The 18,076-nt window shown below is 38.4% G+C and overlaps 1 protein-coding gene across 5 annotated transcripts in view; it reads right to left on the reverse strand.

Moving 5' to 3' along the window:
- The window catches only part of FAT3 (FAT atypical cadherin 3), a 346,417-nt gene that overhangs the window by 131,230 nt on the left and 197,111 nt on the right, over positions 1–18,076 (reverse strand). For all 5 annotated transcript variants that reach the window (XM_076328324.1, XM_076328326.1, XM_076328323.1 and 2 more), the window contains exon 3: positions 9,965–10,026. In XM_076328324.1, the coding sequence (XP_076184439.1) occupies positions 9,965–10,026 (62 nt within the window). The remainder of the gene's footprint in view (positions 1–9,964; positions 10,027–18,076) is intronic.

Genomic DNA, 18,076 nt, shown 5'->3' on the forward strand with positions numbered 1-18,076 from the left:
TGATGGGTATTGCAAATGCTACAGAAAACATGATATAGCACTAAAGCAGACATGCTTCAGATAACACAAAGACTCTGTACATCTAAAATAGATTCAAATCATGTGAAAGATTTCCTGCTGCTTCTGCAGAAGATTAAAACATTGGTACATTCATAAAACAAAAGTGAAGATTTAGCAAAGCGGCATGCCCTTCACAATGACTCTTTGTCTCACCAAGCACAGAGGCTGGCAAAAGAGACACCCTGAAAGGGTATATCCGACCAATTTGGGCCTGGTAGGTGGGCTCCAGCCCATAAAAAGAGAGCTACAGATCTTGAGAAACATACAATGAAGAAAAAACCCGTTAACCCTGAGCTAATCTGTGAGCTAATCCCTCAGCAAGAAAGCAAAATTAGACCAAACTCCTAAATCCTGACAGAAAAGAAGAATTTGGTATAGATGAACCACAGCATTTGCCTACACAAGCTTAGCATGAGGAATGATTTCTAAAACGAGAAGGAAGACCATTAATATATCCCTCTCTGTTTCTACAGCATTTAACACATGGGTGCAGACCTAATTTTCAAACCACACAATAATGTTTGGTGTTTTAATAGTACTTTTCCATCCCATTTGCATTGATCTAATGCTCTGCCATCTTGTAGTTCTGCAAACTGAGCAGAAGAAACAGGTGTTGGGTATATTTTAAATTGCTTTACTCTAATGTGTTCACTCATCCATTTCCAGATATATCTGGGGAAACGCAGCCATGGGCGCTGATGTCTAATTCTCTTGTCCTGGGTATTATCAGGGATAACTTCCAAGAAAATCAATGCTACTGAAGCCAGACTAAGCACACCACTCAGGGTAAGCAAAGGAACTCAGCTAGCCCCCAGGATAATAAATAAGACTTTCCCCTCTCCACAGTGACATCACATATGTCTTAACATAATGCTAGTTAACCAAAAGGTCACTTTCTTGTGCTACTTGACTTCACAACTGCATGATGCTAAGTCCAGTGAGGTTTTAATTAGGTCCAGAGGGTCAAGGAAATGCTGATACACCTCTAGGCTCCCAGCAGATGCTCAGGAACTTGCAGGGTGGCAGCCTGTAGGCTGGATTTGCTTCCTGGCACAATTCCACCTTCTCTGTTATGCCTTTCAAGGAGGAGGAAAATGCCTGACAGCACACGAAGCCTATACGCTGAGTATCTCCTTCCAGGCTTGCATGCAATGAGGTGCTTAAAGCCAAGACCTGCTGCTAGATTGCTGTGGGTCCACAAGAAAAATCCTAAAAGAGGCATTTGATGCCCAGCATGAAAAAGCCGACAGCGCTGTGCTTTGTGGATTTTCATTTCTTCATTTCATGACCCAACAGTTCAGGTCAGTGGTTCATGAAATCTGTAAAACAAGCTCCCTCCCCTCTGCAAACTCCAGATATATGCAAATCATTCCTTAACTAAGGCAAAGCTCTAGGCAATCAGAAATGTGATTTTTCTAATGAGACACAACAACCGTACTAGACAGCAGTGTGTGAACCAAAGCCCTAGCCCTAGACAGCTGTGATATTGCCATGCTCTTCAAAATATGAACCTGAATTAGTACTTGCAAAATCATCTGTATCTTTATACTGGATCAACTCTTCATCTAAATGGCTAATAAGTTTTTAAACCTGGAACGTAATATCAATTGTTCTCTGCCCATTTCTAGCAGATTCACTGTTGGGTGAAACATAATTTTCTGGAAAATATACTTGGGGCAGTATTCCATTGTAGATGGTGAATCTGTCATAGTATATATCGATGAACTGGGAAAATCAAATCTCTTCCATGAGCTAAGGAGTGACTAAATAATAAATGAGCTGTGCTTTTTTATTTTAATACCCAAATAAATTAACACAAGCTTACAGTACATCTATAGAAGGTCTATAAATTATTTGACTCATTTCTATAATTGTCAAGCATTCATAACAAAAACCCAAAGTCTTGCATATTGAGTTATGAAGATTTTTGATTTAGGAAGTTCATTAAACATAGAAAAGAGGACTGCTTTTCTTCATTACTATTGGTATCCTGAATCAATAGAATGGATTAACTAAACAAATGTGAGATTTTAATGCTGGACTAAAATTCTGCCATGTAAGAACTTCCACATAGATTAGCTAGACGGCTTAAGCACTCTCCGAGAGGCCAGAATCAGATGCTTGGATATAAAAGATTGAGCTGCCAGTAGTGTGTTTATCCTTGACATCATCCTGGTGTTAGCATGTGCAAAACATTTTTAAGAGAAACAATCTAATCTTGAGAGAGTTAAAAGGATTAGATGAATAGTATCTAAAAAAATAAAGACTGAAATCAACCATAAGCACAAGGCAAAAAGCAAACAAAGCATCCTCAGGGTTGAGTTAAAGTCTACAAATTTTGTGGAAATGTCATAGACAATCCTTGCGCATCCAGTCTCTCAAGGCCATTGGTATTTCATTGAATAACTGAAATGAGCTGAGGGTCACCACTACTATTTGATATATGTTGACCCATTCTTGCCCCTTGCCTTTGGTACATGTTATGTCATCAGAGCTGTGTGTACATTTCCTATTGGCTACCTGAATTTAACATGGAATATTAAGGAATTTAAATACACAACTCTTTTTTTTTTTTAAATTCAAACTTATTTTGCCCTATTATTATCATTTTATGAAGATTTTTTTCTTATTTAATAAGAAAACAAAATTAAAATTCCACGTGCATGAAGAAAAATGTTATTAAACTCAGTTTTCCCAATGCATAGGCTTTGTCATCCGTGTTACTTCTCAAGTCGCTATCTAAAATAAAGGAACATCTGGGAGCTATTGAAATTTCCAATAATCAAAGAACAGAGAATAATCCGTAAAAACACCATGCCTTAATTATTTTGCAGTTTAAAATTCCTGTTCATATCTCTTGCACAGAGGCCACTCAGTTAACAACTGAACTAGTAATATTTTCAGTGATACACTTGATAATTCTTCACCTCATCGGATCACATTAGTCAGAGACAATAGCCTAATCAAGGAGACCACTTATCACTGCAGACAGATGAATCACACCAGGACATTTCCCATATTTTGCTGTGTAAGACTTTCTGCCTGAATACACATGAGAAGCAGTGTGCAATGTCATACGCAAATCTGTCTCTGAAAGAGAGTTTTAACCTCCGGTCATCTCCTGCCTTTGGAAAATTGTTGGCTACTTCTGAAAATAGCAACTTGATGGAAAAAACAAATAATCGTGAGGGGAAGGGGAAGGGGGGCAAGTGCAGCCCATGCATCTCTAGAAAGCTGGTGCAGAACAACAACTCCCAAAGAACACAGGGTGCAGGATGGAAATCTGCAGCGTGGTATGAGCGAGCTCAGCATGTGCCTTCTACGCCAGGAACTGGGGTCTCTGCTAGATCCACCACCACACCGACCTGTCCCACAGGTAGCTTCACCCTCTGTTTGATAAACCCATGGAGAGGCAGTATGAGATGAACATGCTTTTGATTTTTTTCAGAACTGTTTATTTGCTTCCCTTTCTTTTCTTTTTCCCTTTCTTTTCTTTTTTTCCCCTTTCTTTCCTTTTTTCCTTCGCTTTTTTCCCCCAACTTTGAAGTGGACATTCAAGTTCAATGTGTCACCATTCAAAGCTGACATCATGAAACAGCTTTCATTGTCTTTTTAGACAGTTGCCCCCACATACTTACTGTTCCACTAAAAATCCCTTCAGGTGTCCTCGAAATAATAAAAAAATAGTTCTCTTATTTCCAGCAAGTATAGCCAGTAATAATTTTTCAGCTCAAGCTGGAAATAAGAGGCTGTTTACCTATTTTTTTAATTTCCTTGCATCATCTGATAGGCTTCAACGTTAAAAAGGGAAAGGCATGTGCCTTTGGAGCCATTTAAACCTCGGACAAAATGTTCAATCAGACACAGTGCCTCATTTTTACCCCATCACCAGCATGTCACCAAGAAAAAATGCAGCTTTCCCTGCCAAATGCGGGCAATGCTAAAGATCCATGAAACAAATGCTTACACAGATTCATAATCCAGGACTTAAGCAATCAATGTTCTGTAGAGTACTATTCAGCTACATAAACCCAATGAACTTCAGCTTTTGTACTTCTCCTGTAAAAATGTACATGAGCATATTGCCACACGGCTGCCTATATTCTTCAGAAAACACTGCAGTTTCTCACAAAGAACCACTGACTTCAGGCATCACCACTAGCAAAGGCTACAGCCTAACTGAATAGGCTCAAAAGCAAAACAAGGTTAAATCTGTTAAGTTGTTGTGTGGGAGATGCTGGAGAAAAAGAGGAGGATGGCAGAGAACGCAGCGCCGGTCCAACGCTGAACTACCACAGTCGTGTTTGTGGGAAGAACTGAGAGGCAGTGCTATTTTAATCTTTTCAAGACTTTAAACCCCCTCTCCCCTGCAAACTGTGGCCATGAAGTTTCCAGCAGCAATTACCCCTGTGATATTCCAGACCAAATTCCAAGTGGAATAAAATGATAGTCCCTCCATCAAAATTCCCCTCACAATTACAACTTCCCATTAAACGAGTGGAAATTTGAATTCTTTTTAGAAGGCTACAATTACAGCAGATTATTATGCTTCCCTCTAATTACTGCATATAAATACATACCATGCAACAGTTTATTGTACCCTGTTAGTGTACTTACAGTAAATAGAAACCAATATGCTTCATTCAGCCCATGTATTTTGACACTCACATCAGATTTACCAATTTATCTTCATTACAACCCCTTGCACTGTTACTGACATCTTTCTCAGAGCTACGCTCAAGCATCACAGCAGGAAGATTGATGAGGCTTGTATATACTGATTTGTGACAAAAGCAAGGCACTTGAGAGGCACTGTTACTATTCTGATAGTGCTAAGTTGGCTAAAAATTAGCTGCACTAAGCCAACACTCTGCTCCCACTCCTCCTCCTCATTAATTACGGTACATGACTCGGACCTTGAAAGGCTAAGGCTCTTCTAACAGTATTTTTAAACCTATTGTCTTCAGTTGCTTTGTCACTCGTGAAAGGATTTAAAGTTCTGATCATGCTTATTAGCAACTATTTTTGTTCTTTAGAGAGGCTTTGAATAGACAAGTTTTCCACCATGACAAATGTTAAAAGATAATTTCTGAATGACTCTACAGTGGTAAATTTAAACATAGTTTGGAGGAACAGACAGATACTATGGATACAATTTTCAAAACTGGCTAAATGACTTAAGAGCCCGCACCACATGCACTCATCGAGGAGAGACTAAATAGCCTCAGCACTTTAAAAGCACCAACTTATCATACACCGTTATGAAGAGGATGAAGAGGTCATATCTCACTACAGATAATTTATCCCCCCAATCATTAAGTTTCAAAGACTGTTGCTAGAATTGCACACTGAAGCCTGTAACTCTTTTGGCTCATTCTTTTGCTAAATACAGGTCTTGCCCCAACAATTCCCAGCAAACTGAACTCCCCAGCAGTGGGTCCATTTTGCAGAGGTTTTCTGTGTTGGAGGCATAAGTAACCCAGCATCTGCAACAGTGCATTCGGAAACCGCTCAGGGTGAGAAAGCATGCGCTCAGATCCACTTTCCAGGCTGAATGCGCAAGTCAATGAACTGTAGCCTGGATTCAACAATCCTCTCCCATCAAGCTGCACATGTACACTGGAAAGCAGACCAGGAATTTTTCATATTCTGGACATCTCAAAATCAGCTGACACAACACAAGGATGCAGATCCTGCATGAAATGGTTTAAATTTTACACTTATTATCAGACCTCCATCACTCCAGCAGCTGTTTGCATAAAATCACATAGCAAAATCACTAGAGTTTGTAAAGCTGTCAGACCAGGATTAGGAAGCATCTACAAAAAATGTGGACAGAAAAAACAGCCAGACTATTTTATGTGGTTTTCCATAGCTCAAACTCCACTAATGTTCTCCACTTCTAGCTTCTTCTTTTTAGTAAATTAGCATAAAACATGAGCAGATAGAGTTAAGTGTTAACATAGAAATTATTAGAAGACAACACATACCCAGAAGAAGAAGGAAGTAAGAGAAGGAAAGTAGAGGATGATGTGCCTAATTATTGAAGGAGAATAAAGACAGATCACCTGAAACCTGCAATTGCACCTCACTTGGAAATACATCACTATTTCCATTTACTTGCAAAGCAAGCAGGTAACTCTCAGAATTACCTTTCTTGTTTCAGATGGGTATTTAAATACTTCATCCCAACTACAGAATCTTTAAGAAAGTCTGTGAAATAAAACAAATGCTTTTGGCTTGCTTCATATGAGAAAGTAATGTAATCAAGTGGTCATTGGCCTCCCATTTCTGGCAGAACCATTCCACTAGTAAGAATCCACTAGAACAAGAGACCATCCTGTATAAAATCCAGTGACATCCAATTTAAACCTAAGTAGAAAAATTCTGCCTGATAACAAGCACTGAATAAAACCTGCAGCCTTACAAGACATTACAAATGTGTCAAAAAAATTAAGCCCTCAACTTTGGAGCTGAAAAAAAATAGCATTGACAATGCCACAATCAATGAAAAATCTGGGAGAATAAATACTTTTTTTCTCCTCCCAAAAAGACCAAAACAAAACAAAAAAAACCCCTCCCCAAACAACATCACCAAACCAAACAAAAAATGTCAATTATTATAAAGGGGAGTCTATTTCTGACTTCCTCATGCATCTTTTAACTCACGGTCTAGACACATTTCTGCACTCACTTTGGCACATACTCTTCGGTAAGTGCAAGTCCTGTGAGAGCAGCCTCGGGTACCGTTAAAAAAGTCACACGGACACAGGTCCATACATCCAAAGAAGATAATTAAAAGAGGAAGAAAGAAGAGATGCACAGCTGACCTGGGCTCAGTACTTTGCAACAGATTTCTGTGCTTACAAGGAGTCACTTAGATTCACCCTTCCTAAGCATGGCAGCCTTAAAATTACACATCTAGTCCTCACTGGTAATTCATGTTTCCTCCGATACGGACAGGGACAGACAACTCCAGAAGAGCCACCCTAAGCCGTCACAGACGGCAGTCTGGAGACGAGCATTGGCACTACACACAATTACAATGATTAACATCTGCCATCGTATTTAACCTCATTTTCCTAACAACTTTTGCGAAAGAGGTGGAAATACTGTTAGTAATGGAATTTGCTCAGTAAGTACTGGCTGGTATGGGTATAGCATCCCTGTCAAATTCAGGTAGGGAAAAGACAGGTTTATTAAAAATAATTAAAAAGTTGTACCTAGGAAAGGTCTGTCAGTGCCTCACACATTCACTGGGCAAAGGGGAGCAAGGGTTGCCAGGTCAAGCGCTAATCAGAGCTTTTCAAAGGGAGCCAAGTTTGCTCTCTTTTATACAAGACGGACTACTGGAAGAAGGATATGAAATGAAGCCAGAAGGGAAATACTGTACTACTGGGAGACCATGGTTGTCTCGGCAATTAAGGACTCCCCAGGGGGTTAATTACACACAGAGACAGCCAGGCATTTTAGAAAACGTTTTCTGAGCATGCCACAAGAACGAGCACAGCTTGGCCAGCCTGGCTCCGGATCCCCAGCAGCTTATTTGCTCTGATCCCCAGGAACGCACCTCCCAAGAGGCAGCGACGGTCAATGTTTCATCAGCAGCCCAAAGGGTTGATTTGGCCATCGGGGCCGTGTCCCCGCCAGAGTCCGATTCCCTTTGCTGCACACCGTTCCCAGGTGGGCTTTACAACATTGTGGTCCTGTCCCCACTTCTCCAGGACACCCTGCTCAGGTGTTTCTCTTCTCCATAGCCTGCCCTCCACTTCACTCCCCATTCACAAGCCTTGGAGCACCCTATGAAACCAATTTCCCTCTAGTTCATCGTCAGTCCTCAAAATCTTGCAGATGGTTACTTTTTCAAACGAGATAAAATTCAGGGGAAGGAATATATTAACTTATATTGATGACTAAAGCCTAATTCCTATAAGTAATTATTTTTTCTTTTTGCTATTAATAGTAACACTTCCCCATCTGTATGGGAATCCTCTGGCAGATGTGAATTTGGCATGTTTTACTGAGGTCTCTGAGGCAAACACATAAATGCAAAAGAGACTTACAGACCTAAGACTCTCATCAGTAGATATATTTCAAAATCAATGCCAATTTCATTCAGTTTGCGATCTTTTCTGACAGTATAAACTGGAAAGCTTGCAGTTATTGGAACACATGATTACTTTACTAACTTTCCAACTTAATAAATCCTAAAAAGGGGAAAATCCTTTTATTTCCCTCCATTTATTTATAGCCTGGAATGTGTAAGAATCTACAGTGAATTATGAAGGAAAAAAACCAACCAAACTTGTACAGTAATAAATTAACCCTTCTCTCCCGTGTTCTGCACTAACTAAAATAATTTGGGATTTTGTCCTGGTTTCGGCTGGGATAGAGTTAGTTTCCTTCCTAGTAGCTGGTACAGTGCTGTGTTTTGGATTTAGGATGAGAACAATGTTGATAACACACTGATGTTTTAGTTGTTGCTAGGTAATGCTTACACTAGTCAAGGACTTTTCAGCTCCCCATGCTCTACCGACTGAGAAGGCTGGAGGTGCACAAGAAGCTGGGAGGGGGCACAGCCAGGACAGCTGACCCCAACTGGCCAAAGGGACATTCCATACCATGGGACATCATGCTCAGTACAGAAACTGGGGAAAGCTGGCTGGGGGGGGCGCTGCTCGGGGACTGGCTGGGCATCGGTCAGTGGGCGGTGAGCAATTGTACTGTGCATCACTTGCTTTGTATATTTTTTTATTATTGTTGTTGTTGTTGTTATTATTATTATTATTATTATTATTTTATTTCAATTCTTAAACTGTTCTTATCTCAACCCGTGAGTTTTCTCACTTTTACTCTTCCAATTCTCTCCCCCATCCCACCAGGGGGTGGAGTGAGCGAGCAGCTGGGTGGTGCCCAGTCACCCTCTGGGGTTAAACAACGACAAATTTCTAACAAACAAAAATAACCATGGAATATGCAAAAGTATATTTTACTACATTTTGCTGCCAGATAGTGATTGCATTGGGAACTATTTTGTCCAGATGTTTTTTAACTTGCATGGATTTGAAGAGAATTTCCTAAAATACATAGTAGGAATGATTGATTATGTGGGACAATATGGTTCTTTTTTACTTGTACCAACATGAATCAAGAATTCCTTATTTCACAAATAGACAAGAGAACAGAGTCAAAGATCTTCTACCCAAAGGAAAAAAAACACAGCATGGTGCACAGCAATGTGAAAGAAAACACATGTGGTAAAACCAGTAGTTTACAAGTATATCACTCTATATCCAAAATATGTGAGCTACTTATAAAGGGAAACATTCATCTAAGGGACAAGGGAATGGTTTAGACACTTTTTTTAGAGGGCAATTTTTAACTTGAAAATTGTCCTTGGTAGTCCCAATAAGTGAAAGCTAAGAAATTATTCATTGATTCTGATGATGCAGTGAATGTAAGCAAGGTCGAAGTTTGCTTTCATCCAAAAGAATAGTATGTATGTTAGATCTGAGATGCAAAACTTTAAACATGTTTAACCTGAGAGACTGAAAATCTTGGCAGGGTTGGAGTGATTCCACCAATTTAAAAAAAAAAAAAAAAAAATTGCTCTGAATATTCTAAACTTCTGTCACAAATAAAATTTAAGGGCTACAATAAAAGATTTAACTGAAGCAGATTAGAGGTGGAAAACAAGTGTTGTGCATATTTGTTCAATTTTTTCCTGTGCTTGTGAATTGCAAAATGTCTTATTTCTTCTGTATAATCAGGCAATTCCCAGCTTTGTGCAAGTCTGTCATACATCAAGAGAAGGGAGAATACCACTCTCCTGGAACAGGAAGAAGTGATTTTAAACTACAAAAATCAGTTAACCTTTTAACATATATTTTCCACTTAATCTTACCTCCAAAAAATGCTCTGCTTGCTGTTCCCGATCCAATTTTCTTGACGTTGTTGTAATCAGACCTGTGAAAAAAGGATGATATTTGATTGTCAATACCCGTTGAAAAATATATGTCTCTATCGACCAGAAGAAATAAATTCATTTTTCAAACACTCAAAGGGAAAAAATCTATTTGAAGCTGTATCAGACACAGATTTCTTGACATCTGTCAAGCATTTTCTTTCTCAGTGCAGCCATTATGACTAACAATGAATCTTCAAAGAAAAATGCTGTGAGAAAAGTAACTGCAAAACAGTTAGCTCTGTATCTACAGTTAACATGCTACATTTATTACAGTGAATAAAAAAAAACTTACTAAAGAATCACTATTTGTCTTATGGTTAAGTGCTTCAATGCATCATTTGCATTTGACTGAAATCCTTCCGTAAAAAAACTAATTAAAGATTTCAGAGTTCTCAAACAATTAATGGGATAGGATGCTGATTACTTCCACAGCAAAAATACTTGACAAAGAAGGTTATTTCTGTAATAACTACTTGTATACATAATGATTTCCAAATGTAATCATTCTAATGCATTAAAGGTTTTGTACTACATTTCATCAATTTGTTCCATGCTCAAATTGAGACTTTAAAATAAAGTACCCTTTTACATGAGGATGATCAAGATATCTTTTTTTTAAAGCAATGTACTTCCACAAATGATTAACCTCTTGTGAGATTTATACCAACAAAAGAAAATGGAACACTTCCAAAGTTCCCTCAAGAAAAGCGATGCATATCTTGTATGAACATAGCTTAGTTTTTTATTTTGTTCTCACTAGAGATTTAAAGGGCAGATTAGAGTTTTCCCTCCTACAAAAGATTTCTTTGGATAGGAAAATGCATCATGTGCTTGTTTTGTGATAGATTCTGACGAGCGTAAAGGGACTAACTTTTCCTAGAGATAAAGCTGTTTCTGGAGACAATGCCAGTGGACAGTCGTTCTCAAGAATTCCTCGTTTCTAAGATTACCAAGGAAGATGAGAAAATAAATACTCCCTGGATTACTTATTATACTTATTTATTTAATCAGACCAGCCAAACATCTAAACACAAATCCATGATGACCCTAAATTCTTAAAAAAAAAGTCAGCAACATCTTACATCTACATAACACCTCTAGTCCCAGAAGGCTTCTACAGCTACACCTCCTTATACACTGTTGCCTTCTCCTTGGAGCAATCACTTTATCTATTTTGGTGAAAAGAGGGGAAATATTACTTGAAGTAATGGGATGAAATAAACAAAGGAAAGTCCATTCTGCTTCCAGTATTTTAGACTCATTACAAGTTCTATTAGACTACAGAAACAACACCAACGGGGAGGTCACAGAAACCAGAGTGGATCATTACATTTACATGGAAGAACCTGGTGCTGGCAAAAGGCTGAAAAACCAAAACAACTGGTACTGCCTGCACTGAGCAATTGTAAGTATTCAAAACAGTTACACCATACAGGAGACATCTACTCACTGCATGAGTTTAAACAGACATGTTTAAACGGATGACAAATTGGTGTCATTCACACAAGATCCCCCCATGTCTAGAGAGAACGCAAAGATACAGGGAAGAAGTTCCTAATTATGAAAGAAGTTCAGCCCCAATAAATTGATAAAATAAAAATTTCAAATTTGAAATATCCCTGTTCATCACATTCATGGTCACTATGGATATTTATCAAGCACAACCTAACCACAGTAAGAAATATGATCATTTTTATATCATCTTCCACTTTTTTCCTTCCTAATGTGCCACTATGAACTCCACCTATTTTCTTTTTAAACAAGAAATGCCTAGCTGTAAATTACAGAAGGTCTCTGTCCTCATCATCTTCTTCAAGCAGACGAATTCACATTCCTTTTGAAGACCAAGAGCTAACATCTGAAACTGAATATCACCAACTGTCAGAATGAATGAATGAATAGTACTTGTCTTTCATTGCTAAAACTAAAACTCCTCCTCCTCCTCCTTCTCCTCCTCCTCCTCCTCTTCACAAAACTACTGTTGTCACTAAAGGGTTTTTTTTGTTTTCCTTTTTTCAGTGTAGAGCCTTTTGGACTGCAGCAATGGTCAGAGTGCCTTCAGACCTGAATTTCCTTCTAAAAGAGGTGTATGAACACATGGCAAGTCTCTGCGACAGAACTGCCTATATTTTAAACGTAGCAGGTCTTAACAGATTTAGCACCCAGACTTAACAGCCAGTCCTGAAGGGCAGGTAACCAGACCATCACCATCAGTTCTGCAGACCTGATCCTGAAGCATGGTGCTAGCACAACTAGTTGTTTTTGCTTTAAAGACAGCTCTACATACAACTGCCAGTTTTGGGCAGTTTCATTAGGCTGCTACAATACTCTGTAGAAATAATTGGTCATTCGTGTGTGCAGTCATGGGGCCTCCCGTCTCCATTCCTGTTCTCTGAGGAACTCTCCTGCCGACACTCATGGTGGCCCCATTGCAGTCTCCTGGCTGCTCACTTCCACATACATTCCTGAAGTCACTGATAGATCACACTACGCAACACTACTGTTTAAAATATGACTATCCATAAGATCAGATCTCAACTACTTGATGTTAATATTTATTTAATTACGGTCACGTATTAGTATGGATGTGAATCTGGTCCTTTCAGATTATAAAACTGTATTTCAAGGAATTCTGTTTAAGACCAATCATCAAAACTGAAAAAAGAAATATATGCCAGTGATGTCTAAGACTACCCACAGCTTTACCACTCCAGTCTCAAAGAAATTAATTTAATGGGTTTTATGAAAACCTTGCTGTGTCCCTCCCTCCTATATTCAGTACTCCATACCATAGATATATAATAATAATAATAATAATAATAATATTTAGCAGGATGTAGAACTTTATTTTCGAGATACAGGGGCAACTGAGAGAAACTTGGCTTTGCACAAGAGAATATATCCCAGTTTTAGTTTTTCTCTAACTATATTAAATCGTCATACTCTGTTATGGTGTAAAGGCATTATCTAAAGAAAATAACTCACAGAGAGTTATTGATGTTAGGCCACACTGCTGGTTATGATATAAAATCACAAGGGGACAATGATAAAAAATGACCCTTTCTTTTTTCCCATTTTCAAGATGTGACGTAGCTCTTCTAGCCACAGCCATCTGGACAACTGTCCAAAGCCAGCTGGGAGATACAGCACGCATTTCTCACAAAATAGTCAAAAACGCTAACAAGCTTCAAAAGTCATAGCACACCTCTCAAATGGTTTCTCTCAAATTTCCAGGGAAACATCATAGTCATGCTAAGGGCAGGAGATATTTATAACTGTGATGATTCTTTAAGAACAGCCATGAAAGTGAAGAGGAAAACTGGATCTGATAGAAAAGTTATTTACAATAAAACCATCAGCTCACAAGCAAGGTTATGTGATTCTGTTCCCAGCATTTCACACTTTTCTTTGACGTTCTGAGTTAAAACATCTCTCTGTGCATCCTGGCACATTTGTTCCTCAGGCCATATAAATAAACTCTTTTGTGAAATTCCAAAACATTGCTTGACTCAATATTTCAGCTTGGAAATAACTATATGGTCTTATATAACTTGCTTTTCTACAATACCTGTTACTTTTGCTATTGGAGTACTTTTCCCACCCTAGTAAATGAACGATGATTGTTCTTCTCCTGTTACAGAGCTTGGAAATGCTGGAAGGTGAATAAGCTCACCCCGCACAACATGTCCCATCATACTGCAGGACACAGCAACAAGTCTCAGCTGACACCGACTGGGGAACATCCTTCCAACACCTCACTGTACACTGGATAGGATCATCACCCTCTCCTGCATCATCCCCCTCTAAAAGGAAACTCAGCGTGTGGATGGAGAATAAATAGCAATGTCCTTCACCCCATCACCTTATAATCTGGATGGGAGAACCAGAGATTTGGGGTGGGCACAAGGCAGACCTGCCTTACAGCTTAGGTGCAGCCATAGTGACACAGAAGAAAGAACAGGACCAAGACTAAGAAATCCTGACACTTTAACCAATACATCAGCCTATACAATCTTCAGCCAGTGCATCATCTTGGAAACAAATCACCAGTTATTAGGGCTCAGACGTGTGATCAAGACATTTGAGCAACACTTAGCACTGATGTTTGGGATAATGCTTTTAGCACGTCGCAGATGCGAACTGAAAAAAGAAAAAAGTTCAGTGAAAGAGATCAAAACCCTCATGAGTTACTTCTCATTAGCAATGAATGAAGTGTGCGGTTACTAGAGTGCAAATGAGGAAACGTAACTTATTAGCAAACAGTAACATGATCATAGGTCTGATGTCTTAGAATTAGGACCAGGTACGTGTGTGGATGCATGTGTGTCTCTGTGTGTCTCTGTGTATGTGTGTGGGTATAGATGATTGAAGATGACATAAAATCAGGAATAGTTATGAATTCAACAGTATGACTAATGCTCTATAATCATTTTTTGTAGAAAACTGCATCTTTATTAATAATAAAGCCAGCAAACCTGAAAGAGAGAGCAGCAGCTTGTTGGTTCTATTGTGTCAGCTCAGGTATGCTTTGTTATTCAAAAGTCATGTAATGTTCTGTCTCAAACGGAGTCTTTTGTGATATATTGTATTTTTTTGAACAGTAGTTCTGCTTGGATGCTTAAACATGTGGCTATGCTAAATGTCTATATCTGAGGAATACCCAAAAGTACACACTGCTCTGATGATATGCAGGTAATAGGCTCAGACTAGCGCAATTCCAATGCAATCAAAGCAGCTCTGTAAATTTATGCTAGCTAAGAATCTTTCTCAAATGAATGTAATCTTCGCATCTTTATTTTTAGTCAAGAATACATGAAAAACCACAGAAAATTATTAACTTATTTAACATAAAGAAAGCAAGGCAAACAAATTTATATTCAAATGTAATTTGAGGCCAACATCTTTCATTTCAAAAAGTTAGTAACTATATTTCCATTTGCATATACAAATTATTCCTTCCTCAGGAGGTTGTGATACTGCCATGTAATCCTACCAGAGCTCCAAAATTTAATTTGAATTCTGACATTTTTGTCAATCTTTATCAAAGCTTGTTTTGTACACTACTGGAAATATAAATATATTTTATAGGATGGCCTAAAGCTAACAGAGATACTTATGTTTATGGTTAATTTTATTATTAACTTGACAAGAAATGTAGCATAATATGCAAGCCAGGTGAGAATCCTGAGAAATGCAGACAGAATAAAAGCAAATAGCGACTCTTCAAATCTTAGGTGAATTTGATGCTGATCAAAGTGAAGGTGACAACCGAAGATGGGGGAAATAACGCCAAAGCTGCACTAGTGCAAATTGTCATCTGAGGATCATGTATTTATTTGACAACACTATTTTATAAATTCCATAAATTATCAACTAGTCAGCCAGAGTAGACTATGCACATAAGCCTTAATTTATACGCTGGAAAAGTTAAGTTTTTCTTTGTTTTCTTAACACTTTCTGTTCTGGAAAACTCAAGGCATTTGCTACCTCTGTTCTTGCAGTCAGAAAGGGTGACGGCACCTGGACAAATGTGAACCTGCCTGCTAACTCTGCCTTCAATGCTTTCATTAGAGCAGCCAATTGCCAATTAGGATTTTCCAGCTGAATAATCCATGCTCTGCCTTCAGTTAGCTCTCTTGTTTCACAGAAGGGTTCTCATACAAATAAAACCTCTGCGTGTCTCTGCGTGCTTAAGTTGATAGACCATGCTATACAAATACATACATATATACTGTATATAGACAAATATTTGAGTATGTATATGTATGTGTGTGACATTTTACATATACCCAATGAGGTGAATGTTAAAAATTATCCTAAAATATACATATTTACAGAGGTATATTTAGCTCTGGGGTTTGCTAATGTTGATTCTTTCAATATACATGCATTATTTGAAAGATTTGTGTTAGAAACAAGTTAATTCATGAACTTAGAGAGCCACAGAAGAAAAATTCACCAAGGGCTGTTAAATGCAAAGGCTATGGCAGAGGAAATTTCTAAGCACTGGATAGCTTGAACAATAGTACACAGAGGGAAACATTGCTGTGGGTTTGCTTCTTCTGATGCTTATTCTCTACGCATCCACATCAGCCCACGGCTGTAGGTGTGACAGTGAACTAAACTGACCTTTGGCTTGGAAGAAATTCACATATTTTTCAATACTATGGCACTTAGGGACCAAAAATCAGTTTGCCACAGGCTATTTTCTAACACAGATTGAATTTCCCTAATATGGCTATGAAGACAAGGAGAGTTCAATAGCCTTCTCCTTATGAAATTAAATTATTTTCCTTCAACCTGTGGATGGATAACCTACCTGAGCTGTTTCCTGAAGTACTGCTTAAAAGATAACAGAATCTGGTATGGAGATACAGCATATTTCACTGCTGCCTCTGGAAGTGTTGAAAATTTTATGGTATAAAGAATAAATTTTTTAAAAATGAAAATTTAAAGAACTCTTTTATTAATTTCTCATTTCCAAACTTTGTTTAGATGAAACATGAAAAGAGTATATAACAGGTAACAAGCAGGCTAAAGTAGAAGCCCAATACGTTCCTCTGTTTTAAGCTAAAGGCTGAGTGTCTTCAGAGAGATAGAAAGGTGAGTAGGAAAGCAACGTCTTCCCCTTCCCCGCCACAAGACTAACAGGATACAATTTACTGCATGTTTTACTGTCCATTATTAAATCATCTTTTTTTTTTCCTGCTATGGATATTCATAAAAAAACATTTCATTAAAAAAATACAAGTGTGGCACAGGTTAGAAGTATGACAGGTTATTACGCGGGGTTTGATTGAAACCTCAGAATATGCTGCCTGGCTGCAAGTCATAGCAGTACATGCTTTACACCCTCTCCACTCACAGTGTTAGGGTCTTCGACCAGGACAGCCAGGCAGAACAGGACCATATATGTCAGGGCTTATATATCACACCCACACAGAGATGGTCTGGATAGGTTAGCCAAGGTCTTGTCTCAAAGCTTTCTAGTCCCTGGTTGCTGGAGGAAACTTTCTCCTCATTAAGATACTGATCCTCATCTTCAAAGAAAACAATTTGGAAATGGAAACAGGAGTATAAAATTAGAGAGCTTTCTCGGCAGAGTTACCGTGCCCCGCGAGATGCTCTGAACATCCTGCAACACTGATGCTATCTCATCACAGTCCAAAGCGGATGCGGTTCCCAATCTGCCTTTCTTAAATACTGTAAGGAACAAGGATACAGAAAAAAAACCACATGAAGATATCAAAGGAAACGTTCTGTAGAGTTACCCTTGAAAGCTCTGCTTGGGGAGAAAAATGCCTTGGGATTGTTTGCTGAAAATACGTGCCTTTTAACCCAACAAGTTAAACAGACAGAAGGAATAAATAAAACAAACACTGCTTTTCCAAAAATGTTCCATAAATTCAGCGACTGGTTATACACACTGCTTGTTCACCAGAGCCCCTAGGTTGAATTTGCAGAAATTCATATGGGAATGTATGGGTTTACTGATGAGTTTACTGGAAATATCAAATATTTATTAGCAGTACACACAAAGGTATGAACATAGCCTTTCCGTACATATACTGAACATAGAAAAGAGTACACAGCTCTTCAGAAATACAGCCATCAGTTGTCAACTGTCCTGCTACTCTCTGAAAGTAAATTTAGGACTTCAGATGGAAAAAAAAAAAAAAGGGCAGCCACAATAAATAGCGCTAGGATTTTCCACCGTATATTCAGGAAAGTAAAACTATCGCGTATTCCTAACCACCGAAATGTTGAAATGGATAGCAATAACCAGGGTAATTTTATTACCCACAGGCAGTGAGAGGCGTTGTAAACACTCTAACAGAGCATTCATGTCCTGCAATAAATTAGGGATCGACAAAATGAAATTGAATTTCAAAGATAAATGATAGAAAATGATGTACATTTTACTTGGAGATGTAAACAAACATATCATTTTATATAATTAAACATGTTAGCCTCTAATTTAGAAAGACTGTATTCTGATCTAAATGAATGATACTTCATTGAACAAGAAAGAGAACCCACCAGGCGAGC

This window comes from Aptenodytes patagonicus, chromosome 1 (genome assembly GCF_965638725.1).
Source record: "Aptenodytes patagonicus chromosome 1, bAptPat1.pri.cur, whole genome shotgun sequence".
NCBI classification, from domain to species: domain Eukaryota; kingdom Metazoa; phylum Chordata; class Aves; order Sphenisciformes; family Spheniscidae; genus Aptenodytes; species Aptenodytes patagonicus.